Source organism: Orycteropus afer, unplaced genomic scaffold (genome assembly GCF_000298275.1).
Source record: "Orycteropus afer afer isolate SDZICR_OR568_19922 unplaced genomic scaffold, OryAfe1.0 scaffold00113, whole genome shotgun sequence".
NCBI classification, from domain to species: Eukaryota; Metazoa; Chordata; class Mammalia; order Tubulidentata; family Orycteropodidae; genus Orycteropus; species Orycteropus afer.
Genome location: NW_006921700.1, coordinates 3,369,504 through 3,388,027, shown reverse-complemented (window position 1 = coordinate 3,388,027; position 18,524 = coordinate 3,369,504). Strand labels below are relative to the sequence as shown.

Genomic DNA, 18,524 nt, shown 5'->3' with positions numbered 1-18,524 from the left:
CTGTGACTAAGGTCCCGAGCCCATACGTTCAACTACTCAGTCCCTCTGGGCTGTAACCAAGCAGTGACTACAACCTTGCCCCTTGTCAGCTCCATTATACACCTGGGAATTCAGATTATACACATAAAGTTATAGGACCACTGTCTGCCAACCCTATACATGTTCTTAGATGTACTCCCCACTTCATAGACATACCTAATATTTCAGCCTGCCTATCCATCTATCCACCCATATACCTGTGTTTGCCTTCACTGACCATGCCGTACTATAGGCACGAAAGGGTTTGCATGTGATCTACTCTTTATAAACATTTTTAAATTGAGTTGATAACCCCATAGTCCCAAATAATGATTGTATCAAATATCCATGCTTATATCTTATTCAAAAGACTTTATAGTTGAACAAAACCCAAATCACATCTATGCATGATTTTTCCAGAATACTACAAGACTATAGAAGACAAATTATCATTAAATATGAAACAACAGCTTAAGCACCATAAAAAAATCTCTCCTACATTGATGTCCAGCTAAGAAAGTTCTTCAGAAGCACTATTCAAATCCTACTTTCATCACAATGAAAATATGTTCGACTGTTTTGTTGAAGATCAGATGAAATACGGGCTCTAGGTTTTGCAACTGACAGATACAAAATTATGTTCCTAAAACAGAATTTATAAAATGTATCTATGAAAACTGATTACTTCTCACTCTAAGGAGTTACTGAAGCATCTGATGAATCCTGGGTTGTTCTGCTAGAATAAATCTCCTGCATGTCTGAACAGTTTTTGTTATGCATTTCTTATCATATTTTACAATTCTATACCCTAAACACAAACATTTAGTAGAAAACAAGTTCTCTCAAGATACATAAAAGGCTGGCCCACATTTCCAATTCAAAACAAGTGTTTTCCCAGGGAGTAAATCATGCTTTCTAGGCCCAAATTCAAGGCACTTTCCAAGTTTTAATGTGTGTGTACAAGTCAGTTGGGGATCTTGTTAAAATGAAGATGCTGATTCGGAGGTCTGAAGCTGAGCAGACACTCTGCATGTCTAACAAGTTCCCTCTCTGGCTGATGGGATCCACCACTCAAATGCAGTCCTTGGATCAGCAGCTTGGGAACTTGTTACAAATGCACTTCCCTTAGCCTGACAAATGGAGCATACTAATATCCTCTGAGGATATGGGTAGTTCCAGACCTGTATCTTAAAGCATTTTCTTTAAAGTCCATTTACAGTTCACTCCCTCACATTTGCTTTATTGTTGCTGCTGAAGATCAAACCTTCTTTTCTCTCAACTCCTGCCATTATTCTAAACTCTCAACATACCAGTTAAGCTCCTCCATGATAAAGGCCTGAAAGGCTGATTCGTTCAGGCTTCTCTCCTACAATCTCTACACATGTCCACCACTTGCCAGTTGAACGAGGTTGGTTCTTTTCTAAATATAAACCATCCTTTCTCACTGCAATTCTTTCTTGTTTTCTTTTGCTGTTCATGCTTTTCCCTCCACCAGGCCCGCTTCTAATGCCATCCCTCTTGAGTTAGCTTGCCTCATCAATCACTCAATGGCAAGTGACCACACCATTCTCTAAACCAACCATTCACCCCTACCAGAAGATTTTTTTTTTTAATGTACTACCTTCTGCTACATATAAGATATATTGTTGGTCCTTGTCTTGTCCATGCTGCTGAATTCTAAACTACTTGAGGGCAGAAATCTTTATTTGTTTTCAATTTAGGTAATAAAAGTCACATTAACAAAAACATTAGCCATTTTCAAGTCAACAATTCAATGGCATGAAATATATTCACAGTGTTGTGCAACCACTACCTCGATCTAGTTGCAATCCATTTTCATCATCCAAAAGGAAACCCTAGACCCATTAAGCACTTGCTCCCCATCTCCCCTTCTCTCATAACCAGGCTACCACCAAATCTGTGTTCTGTCTTTGCAGATTAAATTAGTCTGGGTGTTTCATATAAACGGAATGATAAGATATGCATCATTTTGTATCTAGTTTTCTTCTTAGCAAAACATTCTCAAAGTTCCCATGAATCAGTACTTCATTCATTTTTACGGCTGAATAATCATCATAGGATACATGTACCAAAATCTATTCATTCATACCTTAATGGACATACGGACTGTTTCTATCTTTTGGCTATTTTGAATAATGTTTCTATGAACATGTGTGTACATGTATTTGCTTAAGTACCTGTTTTTAATTCTTTAGATATATACCGAGGAGTGGAATTGTTGGGTCCTAAAAGGCCACTCCTCGGAAGGAAGATGGGGCAATCTACTTCCGTAGTGATACTGTCTCGGAAACCCAAGGAGGGGTTGCTATGAGTCGGGTCCGACTCGACGGCACATAACAACAACAACAAGGGGTCACTATGAGTCTGAATCAATTTGATGGCAATGAGTTTGGTTTAACTTCTTGAGGAACAAACTTTTCCACCACAGATGAATCATTTTACATTCTCACTAACAATGTACAAGGGTTCCAATTTCACACATCCTCAGCAACACTTGTTATTCTCTATTTGTTTTTAATGGCCATCCTGTTGCTGTTGTTAGGCACCATCGAGTCGATTCCAACTCATAGCAAATCTATAGACAACAGAACAAATGTATAACAGAACCCTATGTACAACAGAATGGCCATCCTATTGGGTCTGAAATGGTACCTCCTTGTGGTTTTAATTTGCATTTCCCTAACAACTAATGAACTTGAACATCTTCTCATGTGCTTGTCTGGCCAACTGTATATCTTCTTTGGAGAAAAGTCTACTCAAGTCCTTTGCCCAATTTTTAATTGGGATATATGATATTTTTTTGTCTAGTTGTGAGAGTTCTTTATATATGAAAGACTTATACACTGATATTTATAAAACACTGCTGAAAGAGATTAAAGAAGACCTAAATAAATGGAAAGACATTCTATGTTCATGGACTAGAAAACTTTGTATCATTAAGATGTCGATACTACCCAAAGCAATTTGCAGATTCAAATGCAATCGTGATCAAAATTCTAACCACTCTCTTTACAGAAATGGAAAAACCAATCCTCAATTTTACATGGAATGGGAAGAAGCCTTGAATAGTCAACACAATTCTGGGAAGAACAAAGTAGAAGGACTCTCACTTCCTGACTTCAAAACATACTATAAAACCACAGTAATCAAAACGGTCAGGTAGCTAGTATAACAGACACACAGACCAATGGCATAGAATTGAGTGCCCAGCAACAAACCTATATACCAGGAGCTCTGGTAGTATAGTGCCTAAGGCACTTGACTGCTAAACCAAAAGGCTGGCGGTTCAAACCCACCAGCCACTCCTTGGAAGGAAGGTTGGGCAATCTACTTCCGCAGCGATACCACCTCAGAAACCCAAGGAGGGGTTGCTATGAGTCAGGGCTGACTCAACGGCACACAACAACAACAACAACAATAACCTATATTCAACTGATTTTTAACAAGAGTACTAAAGTTCACTTCCTGGAAAGGAAGAGTCTCTTCAATAAATGGTGATTTCAACAAAGAGAAGAATAAATCAGAATCTATGCCTTACACCATACTCAAAAACCAACTTAAAATGGATAAAGGACCTAAACATGAAAACTAAAACCATAAAATTCCTAGAACACGGGGGAGGGGCATGGAAGCAGGGCCTAGTTTTTCATGACTTATTAGATGTAACAATAGTATGAGACAAAATAAATAGAACTTCATAAAAATTAAAAACTTTCGTTCATCAAGAAACCTAATTAAAAAAGTAAAAGGACAACCTGAGATTGGAAGAAAATTTTTGGGAACCATATATCTGGTAAGAGTCTAATACCCAAAACATACATAAAACTTCCACAAAGTTTTTTTAACAAGAAAAAAATAAATAACCGAATCTGAAAAACGGACAAAGGACTTGAACAGATATTTTACCAATGAAAATATTCAAATAGCCAACAAGCACATGAGAAGATGCTTATTAGCCATTAGAGAGATGCAAGTCAAAACTATAATGACAAACTACTTCATTCCCACTAAGATGGCTAACAGTTAAAAAAAATAAACAGAAAATAACAAATGTTGGCAAGTATGCCAAATGTTAGCAAACACATAATTTTTTTTAAAGTTTTCTGTGTTTTTCTATAAAATGCTCAGTGTATGTGTTAATTAACAAAAACAACTAAGAAATACAACTTCTCCATAGAAAGCTGACACACAAAACTTTAAACTAGATTACATACAAAGACTGAAGGTATATATACTTAATCTTAATGAAAAAGTTAGGATAGAAAAAAGAGGTATTTTCAATCAAACAAGAAGGTAATAAAAATTGGGCAGGAGAATTTGATTTTCCCAGGAAATAACACTGAAAAGGAGACTGCCATAATATCCTTCTCAGTAAGTTTACCAGGACAAAATTCACTGTTTCCTTTTAAAATTCACATTTACCTGATGATTCTCTGGGCAGCGTACTGATGCAGGGAACGAAACTGGGCCGACATATTTGCTAAAGCTGCCAAACAATTTGTGTGAAGGTACTTGTCCTGTCAGAAAACAGCAAGTTTATGACACACATCAAAAGTCTTTTCTACACCTTAAGCAAGGTTAATCAGAAGCAATTGTAACTCAGCTGTCTTTGATTTTATAAGGTGTAGTGCAACAATCTCTCTCCCTAATTCCAAGTTCAAAAAACACTAAAAAATGGAAAGTTTTTCACAACTCATTTGGAAGCAATGTCCGACCCAAAGGATTATGATGCTATTTATGACCTTTGTTTATTCTTACTATTGTGAATAATTAAATGCTTAGCTGCAGAAATTATTAAAGTTTAATTACATTAGACTGTCACTCCAGACCCTAATGGTTAGATATATAAGTATAAGCACCATAATTATCATTCTAAGACAGAAAAAATTTCCTGCTCTGAAACAAATCTGGTTCTTAGGGTTTCAGATAAAAGAATACGGCTATGTATCTACGTTAGCCTCACAGAGGGAAACAGATGAAAATAGTTCAGCAAATCTGACTACACTTACTCTTCATTTATTGACTATCTTGTTATCCACCATTCTGCATTGATGACAATAGTAAGAAAAAAAAAAATCTATTTTGCACATTAAGGACATATGTCTGGCATACGAAGAGTGAGGGGTGAGGTGAGACTAACACAGGCTGTGAAAGTTAAGGTTATGTGTCAGCTTGGCCGGGCCATGATTCTCAGCAGTTTGGCAGTTTTGTCATGATGCAATCTGGCAGTTATGTAATGATGTAGTCACTTCCCTTTTGTGATCTGATGTGGTCATACTCTGTTTTCACATAATGCTGATTTTCGCCTAACGACCTGCTCATTGGAACCTAACCACATCAGTAAGTGAGGAGTGGGGAGATTTCTCTAGCTATGAATTCTGTAGATTGCTTCTCTTTGATGATAAATTTCTATTGAACAGCACTGAAATTTGGTCCCAGGCTCTGCAAAAGAAATCCAGTGTGAATTTTCCTGTGACTCTTTGTTTTCTTTCTTCTATTTTTCTTTCCCATTTTCTTGTGCTATTATATTCTTACAAGTTGTTGCTGGTGCTTTTAAGGGGCAAGTCCTTTTTATCGGCCCAGGCATGAGATAAAATATACCACCTATTATCCACATGTGCTCTGCTACATATTTTCTATTTCATGTAAAATGCCTCTGATCATACAAATATTAAATATTAAGAAACACAATAAACTATAAAGGTGAAGATTACTGAAATATCAAATGTTTCATTACCTATGTATTTACCACAATAAGAAAATATTAAGTAACAGATATTGCACACATTATTTTGGGATCTTGTATTACAATGACTACGTACTGATCTGAATTTTTTACACCATTATTTTACAAAGATTTCAGCATTGCTTTAAACTATAGTCTTAATTGTACAGTATACATAAAGATAGAAAAATAGTTAAGAAATACTTACTCTTGTCCTTGTCATGTTGTACTGAATGGTTCTTATTACAACCAGTATCAGGAGACTCCCCAATGAAATCTCAGTTAAAACCCGTTCTGAATACCAAGTAATATTTTTTAATATCTGTAATAGACAGGAAACATTTAATAAGTATGATTGCTTTAGGGGAAAAAGTACTTACGCCACATCCACAGTTTTTGATAAGCCACAGCTTTACTCTGAAGGCGAGTAAAGCTGCATATAAAATGGATTGTGAGACTTTCAGCTCAAGATAGCAAACTGGACCAATGTGTTAACGTCTCCTTCCACCATATAAATATAAGAAAAAAAAAAGAAATAGCAGTAGTAATCAACATGCACCAATGTACCTTCCATATCAACAAGCTGGCTCTGGGACCCCAACTTAAAATCTTGCCTTTGACCACTGAATTTGGCATCCCCAGAACTACACAGAGTCTTGTCTCTCACACCCAAAAATATTTACACTCTCATTGCATATTTCTAAGCTCCCACTGTGTTCTAAGTAGGTTCTGGAAATACAGAGCTGAAGAGGATTCTAGCTCTGTCTCTAAGAACATAGTACAGGGCAGGACAATGAACAATACCACACAGTGTGAAAAGTGCTGTGATGGAGTTGAGATAAGCAGAACAGGATTCCCGGAGGATAGGAGTTCACTGTTGAAAAACGAGGAGTTAGCCAGAAGACAAGAGCTGTATGAGAGGCAAAGATAACGCAAGGCCAAGGAAGCAGCATGTGCTAGGTCAAGTGCACACAGGTGCTCCCACTATAGATTCTGATACAGCTTAACTCTCTGGCCAAGAGTCCCATGTGACCTAGAATCCGGCTGTAAGCAGTCCAAACCTGACCTGAAGTCTCCACCCAAAAGCTGGCATATATAGCAGACATCTACTGCATGGGAGCAAAATATTGTTAAAAACTGAAACAAAACCCATTGTCATTGAAGCAATGCTGACTCATGGTGACCCTAAAGTAGAAATGCCCCATATGGTTTCCAAGGCTGTGAACCTTGACAGAAGCATATCGCCACATCTTTCTCCTGCATAGGAGCTGGTGGTTTTGAACTGCTAACTTCAGTTAGTAGCCAAGGTGCTTAATTTTAATGACTGCACAACCAGGGCTCCTTAATAATGGTCTTAATCAAGGAGAAAAGGCAACCTAAGGGTAAAACAAATAACAGTACTGAAAAATTTCAAAACAGTTTAGAATTGAGTTTCTATAACGGGAGAGATTGTACTCTCGGACTTACGAAGTCAGCAGTTTTCAAAATATGGTCCTGAGACCTTTCAATCCCCTGAAATGTCTTCAAAATCAAAATTATTTTCAGGATGGAAGCAATTATTTTATCTTCTCACGAACCTATAGTGGAGTCTTTCAGAGGTTACATGGCAACTCTGATAGTGAAACTAAGTGAACACAGAAGCAGATATGATTATCTACTTATGTCTGCTGTTAAGATAAACATTTAAAAAATTCACAAAATTGCACAACAAAAAGGAAAAAGCCACTCTTCTATATTTTTGTTTGTGGAAAATAGTTATTTTCATTGATGTTAATATACACTGGTTTTATTATTATTACTTTCATTTGTTTCTTCTCTAAATTTTATTTTGTTGTTATTGAGAACAGATTCAACAAAATACACACCAATTCATTTCTAGTTGTACAATTTAGTGACACTGACTACATTCTTTGAGTTGTGCAAGCATTCTCACCCTCCTTTTCTGAGGTGTTGCTCCCTCATTAAGTCACTGCCCACTAAAGTTCTTATCTAAACTTTCCGGTTGCTGTTGTCAACTGGATCCCACATATAAAGTTCTTAAAAGAGCACACAGTGCTCAAGGCAGGTCTTCCTTACTAGTTAAGCTAAACTACTGCTCGGTTTTAAGAAGAGTTCAGGGGATATTTTTGGTTTATGTTTAAAGATTATCTCAGGGCAACAGTTTCAGGGAGTCATCCATCCTCCATGGCTTCTGCAAGTCTATGAGTCCCTGACAATTTTAAATTCTACTCTGCCTTCTCTCCCTTTTGATCAAGATTCTTCTATGGAATCTTTGGTCAAAATTTTCAGTACAGGTAGCTGGGCACCATTGTGTTCTGCTGGTCTCACAGCAAAAGAGGCAGTTGTTCTTGGAGGCAATTAGCCATACATGCCATATCCTCCTCCTGTTCCTGAGTTTTCTTCTTCCTCTGTGGTTCCAGGTAAACAGAGACCAACTGTTGTGCCTTGGATGGCTGGTTGCAAACTTTGAAGATGCCAGGCACTATGTAACAAACTAAGTACAACAGAGCACTACAAATGTTATTAGCCCAATTATCTGGCAGTTCCCATGAAACCATGACCCTAAACCTCCAAATCATGGAACCAAATCTCATGAACTATTTGGTTGCACATAAGCAGCCTCAGCAGCTACTCTTCTCTTTCTTTTTTCTCTGTCACACTGAAAATATACCTACCACACTGCTTTTGCCAAGTCCACTTTTCACAGGTGTACAAATTATTGACAGCAATCACAGTAGTTGGCTATGCAGCTCTACCCTTAACCAATGGGATCTTTCCATCATCACTTTCTCTGCCCTCTTCTTCCTGCCTGATAACTACTACCAAACTTTTGTCTCTATACACTTGTGATTTCTTGATTTTTTAACATAATAGGTCACCCAATATTTGCTCTTTTGTAACAGGCTTATTTCATGCAATATCATGTCTTCAAGCACCATCCACAATATAAGCATGTATCAAGATTTCCTTTCTCCTACTGGCTGACAAGTATTCCACTGCATGTAAGTACCGTATTTTGTTTATCCATTCACCTCTTGATGTGCATTTAAGCTGTTTTCACCAATAGGCTATTGTGAATAGTGCTGCAAAAAAACACTGCAGGACAAGCCTCTTTTGAGTCTCTACTTCAAGTCTTTTGGGTATATACCTAGGAATGAAATTATTGTGTCATATGGTAATTTTATTCTTCTTTTTTGAGAAACCAACAGTGTATTTAACACCACAACTGTACCATTCTGCCTTCCCACCAGCAATGTTAAAGGGTTCCAATTTCTCCATATCCAAATGGGTGTTATCTGTGGAAAACTATGGTATATATACTTTGATTTTTGTTGGATATATGATTTTTGAAGGTAGTCTCATAGTAGGTGGCTTGTTTTTTCACTTTTTTTTTGGTGACTTCTTTGGATACACAAAAGTTTTTCACTTTTAAAAGGTCTCATTTACTTATTTTGTCTTTTGCTGTTTTTGCTTTTGTTATTGTATCAGATAATTCACTGTTCAATGTTAGGACTGCCAGTCTAGCACCTGCTTGTTCTTCTATAAATTTTATGGTTTTAGTTTGCATATTTAGGTCCTTAATGCATTTCAAATTTTGTTTTGTATATGGTGTGAGGCAAGGATTCTGTTTCATTTTTCTGCATGAAGAAATCCAATTTTCCAAGCACCCTTTATTAAAGAGGCTCTTCTTCGCCACTGAATGGACTTAGCACCCTTGTCAAAAATCAGTTCACCACAGGTGTGTGGGTTTACTTAAGCACTCTCAATTCTATTCCACTGGCCTATGTGTCCATTGTTACACCAGTGCCAGGCTGTCTTGATTACTATAGTTGTAGTACAGTATGTCTTTAAACCAGGACATGTGAATCCTCCGACTTTGTTCTTCTCTTTCAATGCTGCTTTAGCTATTTGGGACCTCTTGCCATACCATGGGAGCGTTGGTGGCCTAGTGCCTAAGGCATCTGACTGCTAACTAGAAAGCTGGCAGTTCAAACCCACCAGCCACTTCTCAGAAGGAAAACTGGGCAATCTACTTCCATTGAGACACCACCTCACAAACCTAAGAAGGGATCACTATGAGTCGGAATCAACTAGATGGCAGTGAGTTTTGCCAATCTATATAACGTGGATTGGTTTTGCCATTTCTGTAAAGGCGGCTGTTGGAGTTTGTTTGGGATTGCGTTGAAGCTATAGATCACTTTGGGGAGCACTGAAATCTTAGTAATATTAAGACTTTAATCTCTTTCGACAGTGTTTTTTATAGCTTTCATTGTATAAATCATTCACATCCCTAGTTAGAATTATTCCTAGATATTTTATTCTCCTAGACTAATTGTAAATGGAATTGTTTCCCCCATTTCTCTTACACATTTCTCCTTGCTGGTGTATAACACTCAAGTGATTTTTGTTGTTGACCCTGTACCTGCAACTTTCCTAAATTCCTCTATTAGCTCCAAAAGTTTTCTTGTGGACCCTTATGGATGTTCCATAAACAGCACCATACCATAAGCGAATACAGATTTTACTTCTTTTCCAATCTAGCTATCTTTCATTTCACTTTGTCTCACTGCTTTGGCTAAGACTTTTAATACAATATTGAATAGGAGTGGTGAGAATGGGCACTCATATTGCCAAAAATTTCAAGGGGAAAGCTCTCAATCTTTCTCCATTAATGATAATGCTGGCCATTGGCTTTTCATATAAGCTGTGAATCATATTGAGGAATTTCCTTTCTATTCCAATCTTCTTTAGGGTTTTCATCAAGAACAGGCACTAGATTTTATCAAATGCTTTTTCTGTATCCATAGAAATGATCACATGGGTTTTTTCCTTTGTTCTGCTGATGTGGTGCATTACACTGACTGACTTTTCTGATGTCCAACTACCCCTGCATCGCTGGAATAAATCCCACTTGCTCTTTTCATATGATGCTGGTGTCTGTTCATTAATATTTTGTTGAGAATTCGTCCACTTATATTCATAAAATTTTGGCACCTATATTCATAAATGGCAGCTATATGTATAGACATCACCAGATGGAGTACGCATGAATTAAGATGGACTACATCTATGGAAGGAGGCAAAGGAGAAGCTCAATATCTTCAGCCAAAACAAGGCCAGGAGTTGACTACTGAAGAGACCATCAACTGCTTATATGCACATATTTAAGCTGAAATTGAAGACAATTAAAACAAGTAGACAAGAGCCAAAATATGGCCTTGATTACATCCCTTCTGAACTCAGAGACCATTTAAAGAAAAGATTTGATGCACTGAACACTAATGACTGAACCGGAGAAAATGCGGGATTAATCAAGAATATCAAGAAAACAAAAGGTCATTAAAAAGGCAGGAAAGGAAGAAGACCAAAATGCATGTCAGAAGAGACCCTGAAACTTGCTCTTGAATGAAAAGTAGCTAAAGCAAATGGAAGAAATAACAAGATAAAAGAGCTGAACAGAAGATTTCAAAGAGCAGCTTAAGATGACAAAATCAATTATTATAACGAAATGTATAAAGACCTGGAGTTAGAAAACTAAAAGGGAAGAACACACTCGGCACTTCTCAAGCTGAAAGAAGTGAAGAAAAAATTCAAGCCTCGAGTTGCAATATTAAAAAAGTCTATGGTCAAAATACTGAATGATACAGGAAACATCAAAAGAAGATGGAAGGAATACACAGAGTCATTGTACCAAAGAGAACTGGTTGATGTTCATCCATTTCAGGAGGTGGCATATGATCAAGAACCAATGGTACTGAAGGAAGAAGTTGAAACTCCACTGAAGGAATTGGCAAAAACAAGGCTCCAGGAATTGACTACCCACTGAGATGTTTCAACGAATGGATGCTGCATTAAAGGCACTTATTCATCTATGCCAAGAAATTTAGAAGACAGCTACATCATCAACTGACTGGAAGAGATCCATATTTGTATCCATTCCAAAGAAAAGTGATTCCCACAGAATGTGGAACTTATCAAACAATTATCATTAATATCACATGCAAGTAAAATCCTGCTGAAGGTAATTCAAAACTGGCTGCAGCAGTATATTGACAGAGAACTTATAGAAATGCAAGCTGGATTCAGAAGAGGATGTGAAACAAAGGATATCACTGCTGATGTCAGATGGATCTTGGGTGAAAGCAAAGAATACCAGGAAGATGTTTACTTGTGTTTTATTGACTGTGCAAAGGCATTCGACTGTGTGGACCATAACAAATTATGGATAGCATTGAGAAGAATGGGAATTCCAGAACACTTAATTGTGTTCATGAGGAACCTGTACATAGACCAGGAGGGCTGTTGTTTGAACTGAACAAGGAAATAGTGCATGGTTTAAAATCAGGAAGGGAGTGTGTCAGGGTTGTATCCTTACATCATACTTACTCAATCTATATGCTAAGCAAATAATCCGAGAAGCTGGACTATATGAAGAAAAGCATGGGATCAGGGCCAGAAGAATAATTGGTAACAACCTGTGATACGCAGATGACACAATTTTGATTGTTGAAAGTGAAGATGACTTGAAGAAAAATCCTCGCAAATGGACAATAAGTGGCATCACAATAAATGGAGAAAAGATTGAAGTTATCAAAGATTTCATATTACTTGAATCCAAAACCAACACCAATGGAAGCAACAGTCAAGGAATCAGACAATGTATTGCACTGGGAAAATCTGCTGCAAAAGACCTCTTGAAAGTGCTGAACACAAAGTTCAACAAGACAGAAAATAACAAATGCTGGCGAGGTTGTGGAGAGATTGGGACTCTCATACACTGCTGGTGGGACTGTAAAATGGTACAACCATTGTGGAAAGCAGTATGGCGATTCCTTCAAAAGTTGGAATTAGAAATACCATTTGACCCAGCCATCCCATTACTAGGTATATACCTTAAAGAAGTGAGAGCCATGACAAGAACAGATATATGCACACCCATGTTCATCGCAGCACTATTTACAATAGCCAAAACATGGAAACAACCTAGATGTCCATCAACTGAGGAATGGATAACCATATGGTACATACACACAATGGAATACTATGCAACGCTAAAGAATAATGTAGAATCTGCAAAACACCGCATAAGTGAAATAAGTCAATCACAAAAGGACAAATATTGTATTAGTCCGTTACTGTAAAAGTTAAGGAAAGGTTTATCTATTGAAGGAAATTTTGTTGGTTACCAGTGGTGGGAGGGGAGGGGAGGGAACGCTGTTAGATAGATAGAGATAGATATTGATTTGGGTAAAGAGAAAGGCAATGTACCAAATGTGAGTGACCAATATGGCGGCATTGAGAATGAGAAAGACATAGAGAGGTATATGGGAAGTACAGACAACAAATATGAACCCTTTTGCATATACAGTACTGATTTCTCAGTGAAGGCAAACATGGGTATATGGATGCATAGATAGGTGGACAGGCTAAACGGTTAGGTATGTCTATGAAATAAGGAGTGTATCCAAGATCATATATAGGGTTGGCAGACAATGGTCCTATAAGTTTATGTGAATGATCAGAATCCCCAGGTGTATAGTAGAGCTGACAAGGGGCAAGGTTGTGGTCACTGCTTGGTCACAGCCAGCTACCCAGAGCGACTGAGTAGTTGATCCTGTGGGCTTGGGACCATAGTTGCAGGGGACATCAAGCTTAATTGGCATAACATACTATACAAAACATTGTTCCACCTCCTACTTTGGCGAGTAGCGACTGGGATCTTAAAAGCTAGCAAGCTGCCATCTAGATGCAACGATGGGTCTTCTCCTCGTCAAGAGCAAAGAAGAAAGAAGAAAAACAAATTAATGGAAATAATCAGTCCTCACAACTGCTACATCATCCAATCTGCATCCTATACAACTGTGAGACCAGAAGAACTAGATGGTGCCCGGCTACCACTGTCATCCACTTGGAAGGGATGTAGGAGATCCTGGATAGAGAGAGAGAACAATGTGGAACAAAACTCAAAATCATTTGGAGGGGAAAAAAGAAAAAGATGGTTGGGACCAGGTTTGTTGGTCCAATAGAGTCTGGTGGAACCACTGAGACTATGGCCCCTAGCTTCAGGTGCAGAATTGAACCCACACCTGTGGTTTCCATTCAAACAAAGTACAGGCATGTGAGTTAAACATTTACCTCAAGTAGACACACTCCTTGGAGAGAACAATCATGGGAGAAAGAAGGGCTGCTTATGCACAGGGAGACAGCTCAGGGGGCAGGAGAGTATGCAGGGATGGACACTGGGAAGAGGTAACTATGGGGAGGAAGTGGGAGGGGAGCTGTTGCATTGTGGTAAACTGTGGTCAATGACATGCGACAAAGTATATGTGAACTGCTGTATGGAAAGTGAATTTGCTCTGTAAATCTTCACCCAAGTCACAATTAAAAAATAAATAAATAAATAAAGTGCTGAAGAGCAAAGATGTCTCTTTGAAGACTAAAGTGTGCTTAACTCAAGCCATGGTATTTTCTTTTCCTAAAAAACTTACTTAAATTTTAATTGTGATTTGGGTGAAAGTTTACAGGGAGAATTCATTTTCCTTATAGCAGTTCATACATGTTTTGTCTCATGACATTTACTGCAATTCCCCACTATTAACAGCTCTCTTCCCACTTCCTCTCCATAGTTACCTCTTCTCTGTGTCCTTTCCTCCCATGCACTCCTGCCCCTTGAGCTGTCTCCCTGTGTAAACACTGCCCTTCTGTTCATGACTGATCACTCTCAGGAGTGTATCTAACTGATGTCACACCATATGCCTGTATGCTGTTTGGCTAGAAGCCATAGGAACAGGTTCAATTCCAGACCTGAAGGGTAGCTAGGGGCCAGAATCTCAGGGGTCTCATCAGGCCAAGCCACGGTATTTTCAATAGCCTCAGATGCATGTGAAAGCTGGACAATGAAAAAGGAAGACCGAAGGAGAGTTGATGCTTTTGAGTTGTGGTGTTGGCAAAGAATACCTAAAGTACCATGGACTGCCAAAATAAACAAATCTGTCCTGGCCTGGAAGAGGTGCAGCCGCAACGCTACTTGGAAGTGAGAATGGCCAGACTTTGTCTCACCTACATTTGTCATGTTCTCAGAAGTGACCATTCCTTGCAGAAGGATAACATGCTTGATAAAGTACAGGGTCAACAAGAAAGGGGAAGGCCCTCAATGAGATGGACACAGCGGCTGCAACAATGTGTTTGGGTATAGCAAGGATTGTGAGGCTGGCACAGGACTGAGCAGTGTTTTGTTCTGTTGTACATGGGGTCACTACGAGTTGGAGCTGACTTGATGGCACCTAACAACAACAACATTATGAACAACTGTATGGCAATAAACCGGATAACCTAGATGAAATGGACAAATTCTTAGAAGCACACAATCCACCCAACCTGACTCAAGAGGAAATATAAAGTCTTAACAGACCCATAACGAGTAAAGAGATCAAATCAGTAACCAAAAACCTCCCAACCAAATAAAAGTCCTAGGCCAAATGGCTTCACTGGGGAATTCTCCCAAACTTTAGAAAATAATTGACACCAGCAATGTTTAAACTCTTCTGAAAGACAGAGAAGGAAGGAATACTACCGCATTCATTCTACAAAGTAAACGTAACCCTGATATTATACTACTTTTAAATGCACTAATTACGTATTTTTAAATTGTACAAGTTTTAATTTCTAAAACAGTATTTGTGGAGAATTATCACCCACATAAACAAACGTTCTTTGGAGTTCTCAATAATTTTTAAGTGTAGAAAAACTAAAGTGTGAGAGCCACTTCTCTAACTCTACAGGGCAATACTAACCCAGGATACTCATTAGGCAACTTTACTAGAGAGAGGAGTCTCTGTCTTTTTGAAAGGTCACAGTTGAGCATAGTTTTGTTTTACCTCTCTCTCGGTTCATTTATTTAAAAATAATTATCCCCCTAATTTGAAACAGAAGTCATTAGTTCTTAACATCTGCTTGTGCGTGTCAATTATGTAACAGAACTGAAGAAGTGTTTTTGTGAGTAGTCTTAATTCATTTAACAGTCAACAGTACTTAATGAGTATCCATGTAGTGAAATTACAATGTTATTATGAAAATTAGGAATCTAATTTAGCATTCACCTAAAAATTCCCCTTTGTTTGCCCTGTGGAAAATATATAACCAAAAAAAAAACAAACTTACTGCCATTTAGTCGATTCTGACTCACAGCGACCCCCATAGGGTTCTGAGGTGGTAAATCTTTATACAAGTAGATTGGCCAGTGTTGCTTCCGTGGAGTTTAAACCTCCAACCTTCTGGTTAGCAGTCAAATGCCTTAGGTACTACGCCCCCAGAGCTCCTTGTGGAAAACATATAGTTGTCTAGAAATTCTCACAGTGTTTAATAAAAAGTATAAATAACTCACTAAAGGGCTCACATAGCTTTTGTTCCCTATTTCTTGATTCATTCTGTAGGCAAGGAGCAAACCTGCCTGACAATTATCTGCCACAATTAAAAGGTGAAAATAAAATGAAGAAAGAAAATGAACCTAGTGGCAACAAAAAATATTTGCACCAAATAGTAAAGAAGCCACCTTGAGAGAGTTTTTAACAGTGGCTAATAGTCTTTCCGAGAAAACAAATCACCTCATAAATCTGCAGAAAGACGTACCAGTTTTAAGACAGGTTCATGCAGAAACATTGACCAGAAGGAAAAGAAAGAAGAAATTCTAAAGCGGTAGTAAATCTTACAGAGGTACATGTTTCTATAGTTAACTCTGTAATGCTAATCAAAGTACTGATCACTTACCACTTCATGAATGGATCTATTGAAGCCATCATCTTCCGTGAGAATCAATAATATTATAAGAGCCATATACACATGGTGTGAACTTCTTTCTTCAACATGATACAGAATCTCAAGAATGGGTAAAACCTAGGGAATTGAAATTACTATTTATTATTTATTTCAATTACTTTTGCCATAACACCAAATGTTTTCAATCTTATTCTTTTACTTTGTACCCTTTGCTTTAAAACCATAGTTTTATCTTTCTTCTGGATAAAAGAACATATAAATCAACCTCTAACTGAAAGTATTTCCATATGGATAGCTAAGATAACAAAAGAGAAAATCATTACTAACTCTGTGAAGGTATGCTTGAGGAAGTCTGGCCACACAGAGATTTGACTTGCAGAGACAATTTTACCTCATGGTTTGTCTGAAATTTTTAAGAAGTCACACAACCTTCACTCAATCTCAACAACACCCCCAAATAAAAATAAAAGGACATAGCTGCCATAGGAAAGAGGTAACTACGGGGAGGAAGTGGGAAGAGAGCTGTTACATCGAAGGGAATTGTGGTCAATGTCATGAGACAAAATGTGTATGAGCTGCTGTATGGAAAATTAATTTCACCCAAATCACAATAAAAATTAAAAAAAAAAAAAGACATACATGCTTGGAAATGGAAAAAAGCTTTATTTTACGTGATTAGATCACTTATATTTTAGAAATATTAATAAAAGCATATTTCAATTAAATATATAAATAAACAGACAACTGCCAGCAAGGGGCATTTTCTCAACATATTATCAAGATGTATACTTCACTGTATCTGTCAAACATTTCATTTTATAATCCTGTTTACTTTCAGACCAATTTAGTTTATTCCAAGCAATTACTTTAAGATTTTTAATTTTTTATTCTTTGCTAATGGAGGTAAGTAGATTACTTCAAATGTCTAGTAACACAGGCTCCTGACCCTTAGGCCTTTCAAACACTGCACACGATGCCCATTCTTGAGACACTGAGTTTTAACTGGAGTTTGAGAGTACTCTGGAATGTCTTAAAGCAGTAGATCATCCGACTAGAATCCATTCTTCAGCGCCACTGAAGGGATTATCACTACCATCATTACTAAACTATCAAAAGGTTTAGAAATATTCAAGTATGTATTCTCATGGTTTGATAGAGAGTTATAATTCCAACAAAATTAAACTCTAGTCAGGATGACTGTCATAAAGTAATAATGTTTGGAAGTCTGTGTTTTGGTATTAGTGACAGAAAGAGTTGGGAATGGCATACAAAATATGCTAATAATAATTTTTACTCTGTACCAAGCCCACTAAATACTACTGAAGGGCACGTAGTGGAAAGTAAGATTTCTCCTCTTCACTGAAAGTGGTAAAGTGATGATACTAATACACTATGGTAAGTTATGTATATACAACGTGATAGCTAGAGGAGCTAAAAGAGTTATATAAAGAGATGCACTCAACAATACTACAGATAAATCAAAATGGAATTTTAAAAAACATCAAGTAATCCACGAAAAGGCAGGAAAAAGAAAACAGAAAAATTAAAAATAAAATGGCAGATTTAAGTCCTAACACAGCAATAATTGCATTAAATGTAAATAGTCTAAATATACCAATTAAAAGCAGAGATTAAAAATATGTATAGTAGATGAAAAAAACATAACCCAATTATATACTATAAGAAACTCACTTCAAATATAAGAATATAGACAGGTTGAAAATGATAGTATAGAAAAAATATGTATCATGCAAATATTCATAAGAGAAGGTGTTGTTGTTGTTGTTGTTGTTAAGTGCCGTCGAGTTGTTTCTGACTCATAGCGACCCCATGCACAGCAGAATGAAACACCGCCCGATCCCGCGCCAGCCCCACAATCCCTGCCACACTTGAGCCCATCATCGCAGCCACCGTATCAATCCATCTCCTTGAAGGCCTCCCCCTCTTTCGTCGACCCTCCAACCTGCCAAGCATGACATCCTTC

The 18,524-nt window shown here is 37.6% G+C and overlaps 1 protein-coding gene across 1 annotated transcript in view; it reads right to left on the bottom strand.

Annotated features, from left to right (window-relative positions):
- DYM (dymeclin) overlaps positions 1–18,524 on the bottom strand; it is a 490,131-nt gene that overhangs the window by 282,610 nt on the left and 188,997 nt on the right. The window contains exons 10-12 of the mRNA XM_042781387.1: positions 16,532–16,657; positions 5,973–6,086; positions 4,462–4,556 (exon numbers count right to left, since the gene is read on the bottom strand). Of these exons, the coding sequence (XP_042637321.1) occupies positions 4,462–4,556; positions 5,973–6,086; positions 16,532–16,657 (335 nt within the window). The remainder of the gene's footprint in view (positions 1–4,461; positions 4,557–5,972; positions 6,087–16,531; positions 16,658–18,524) is intronic.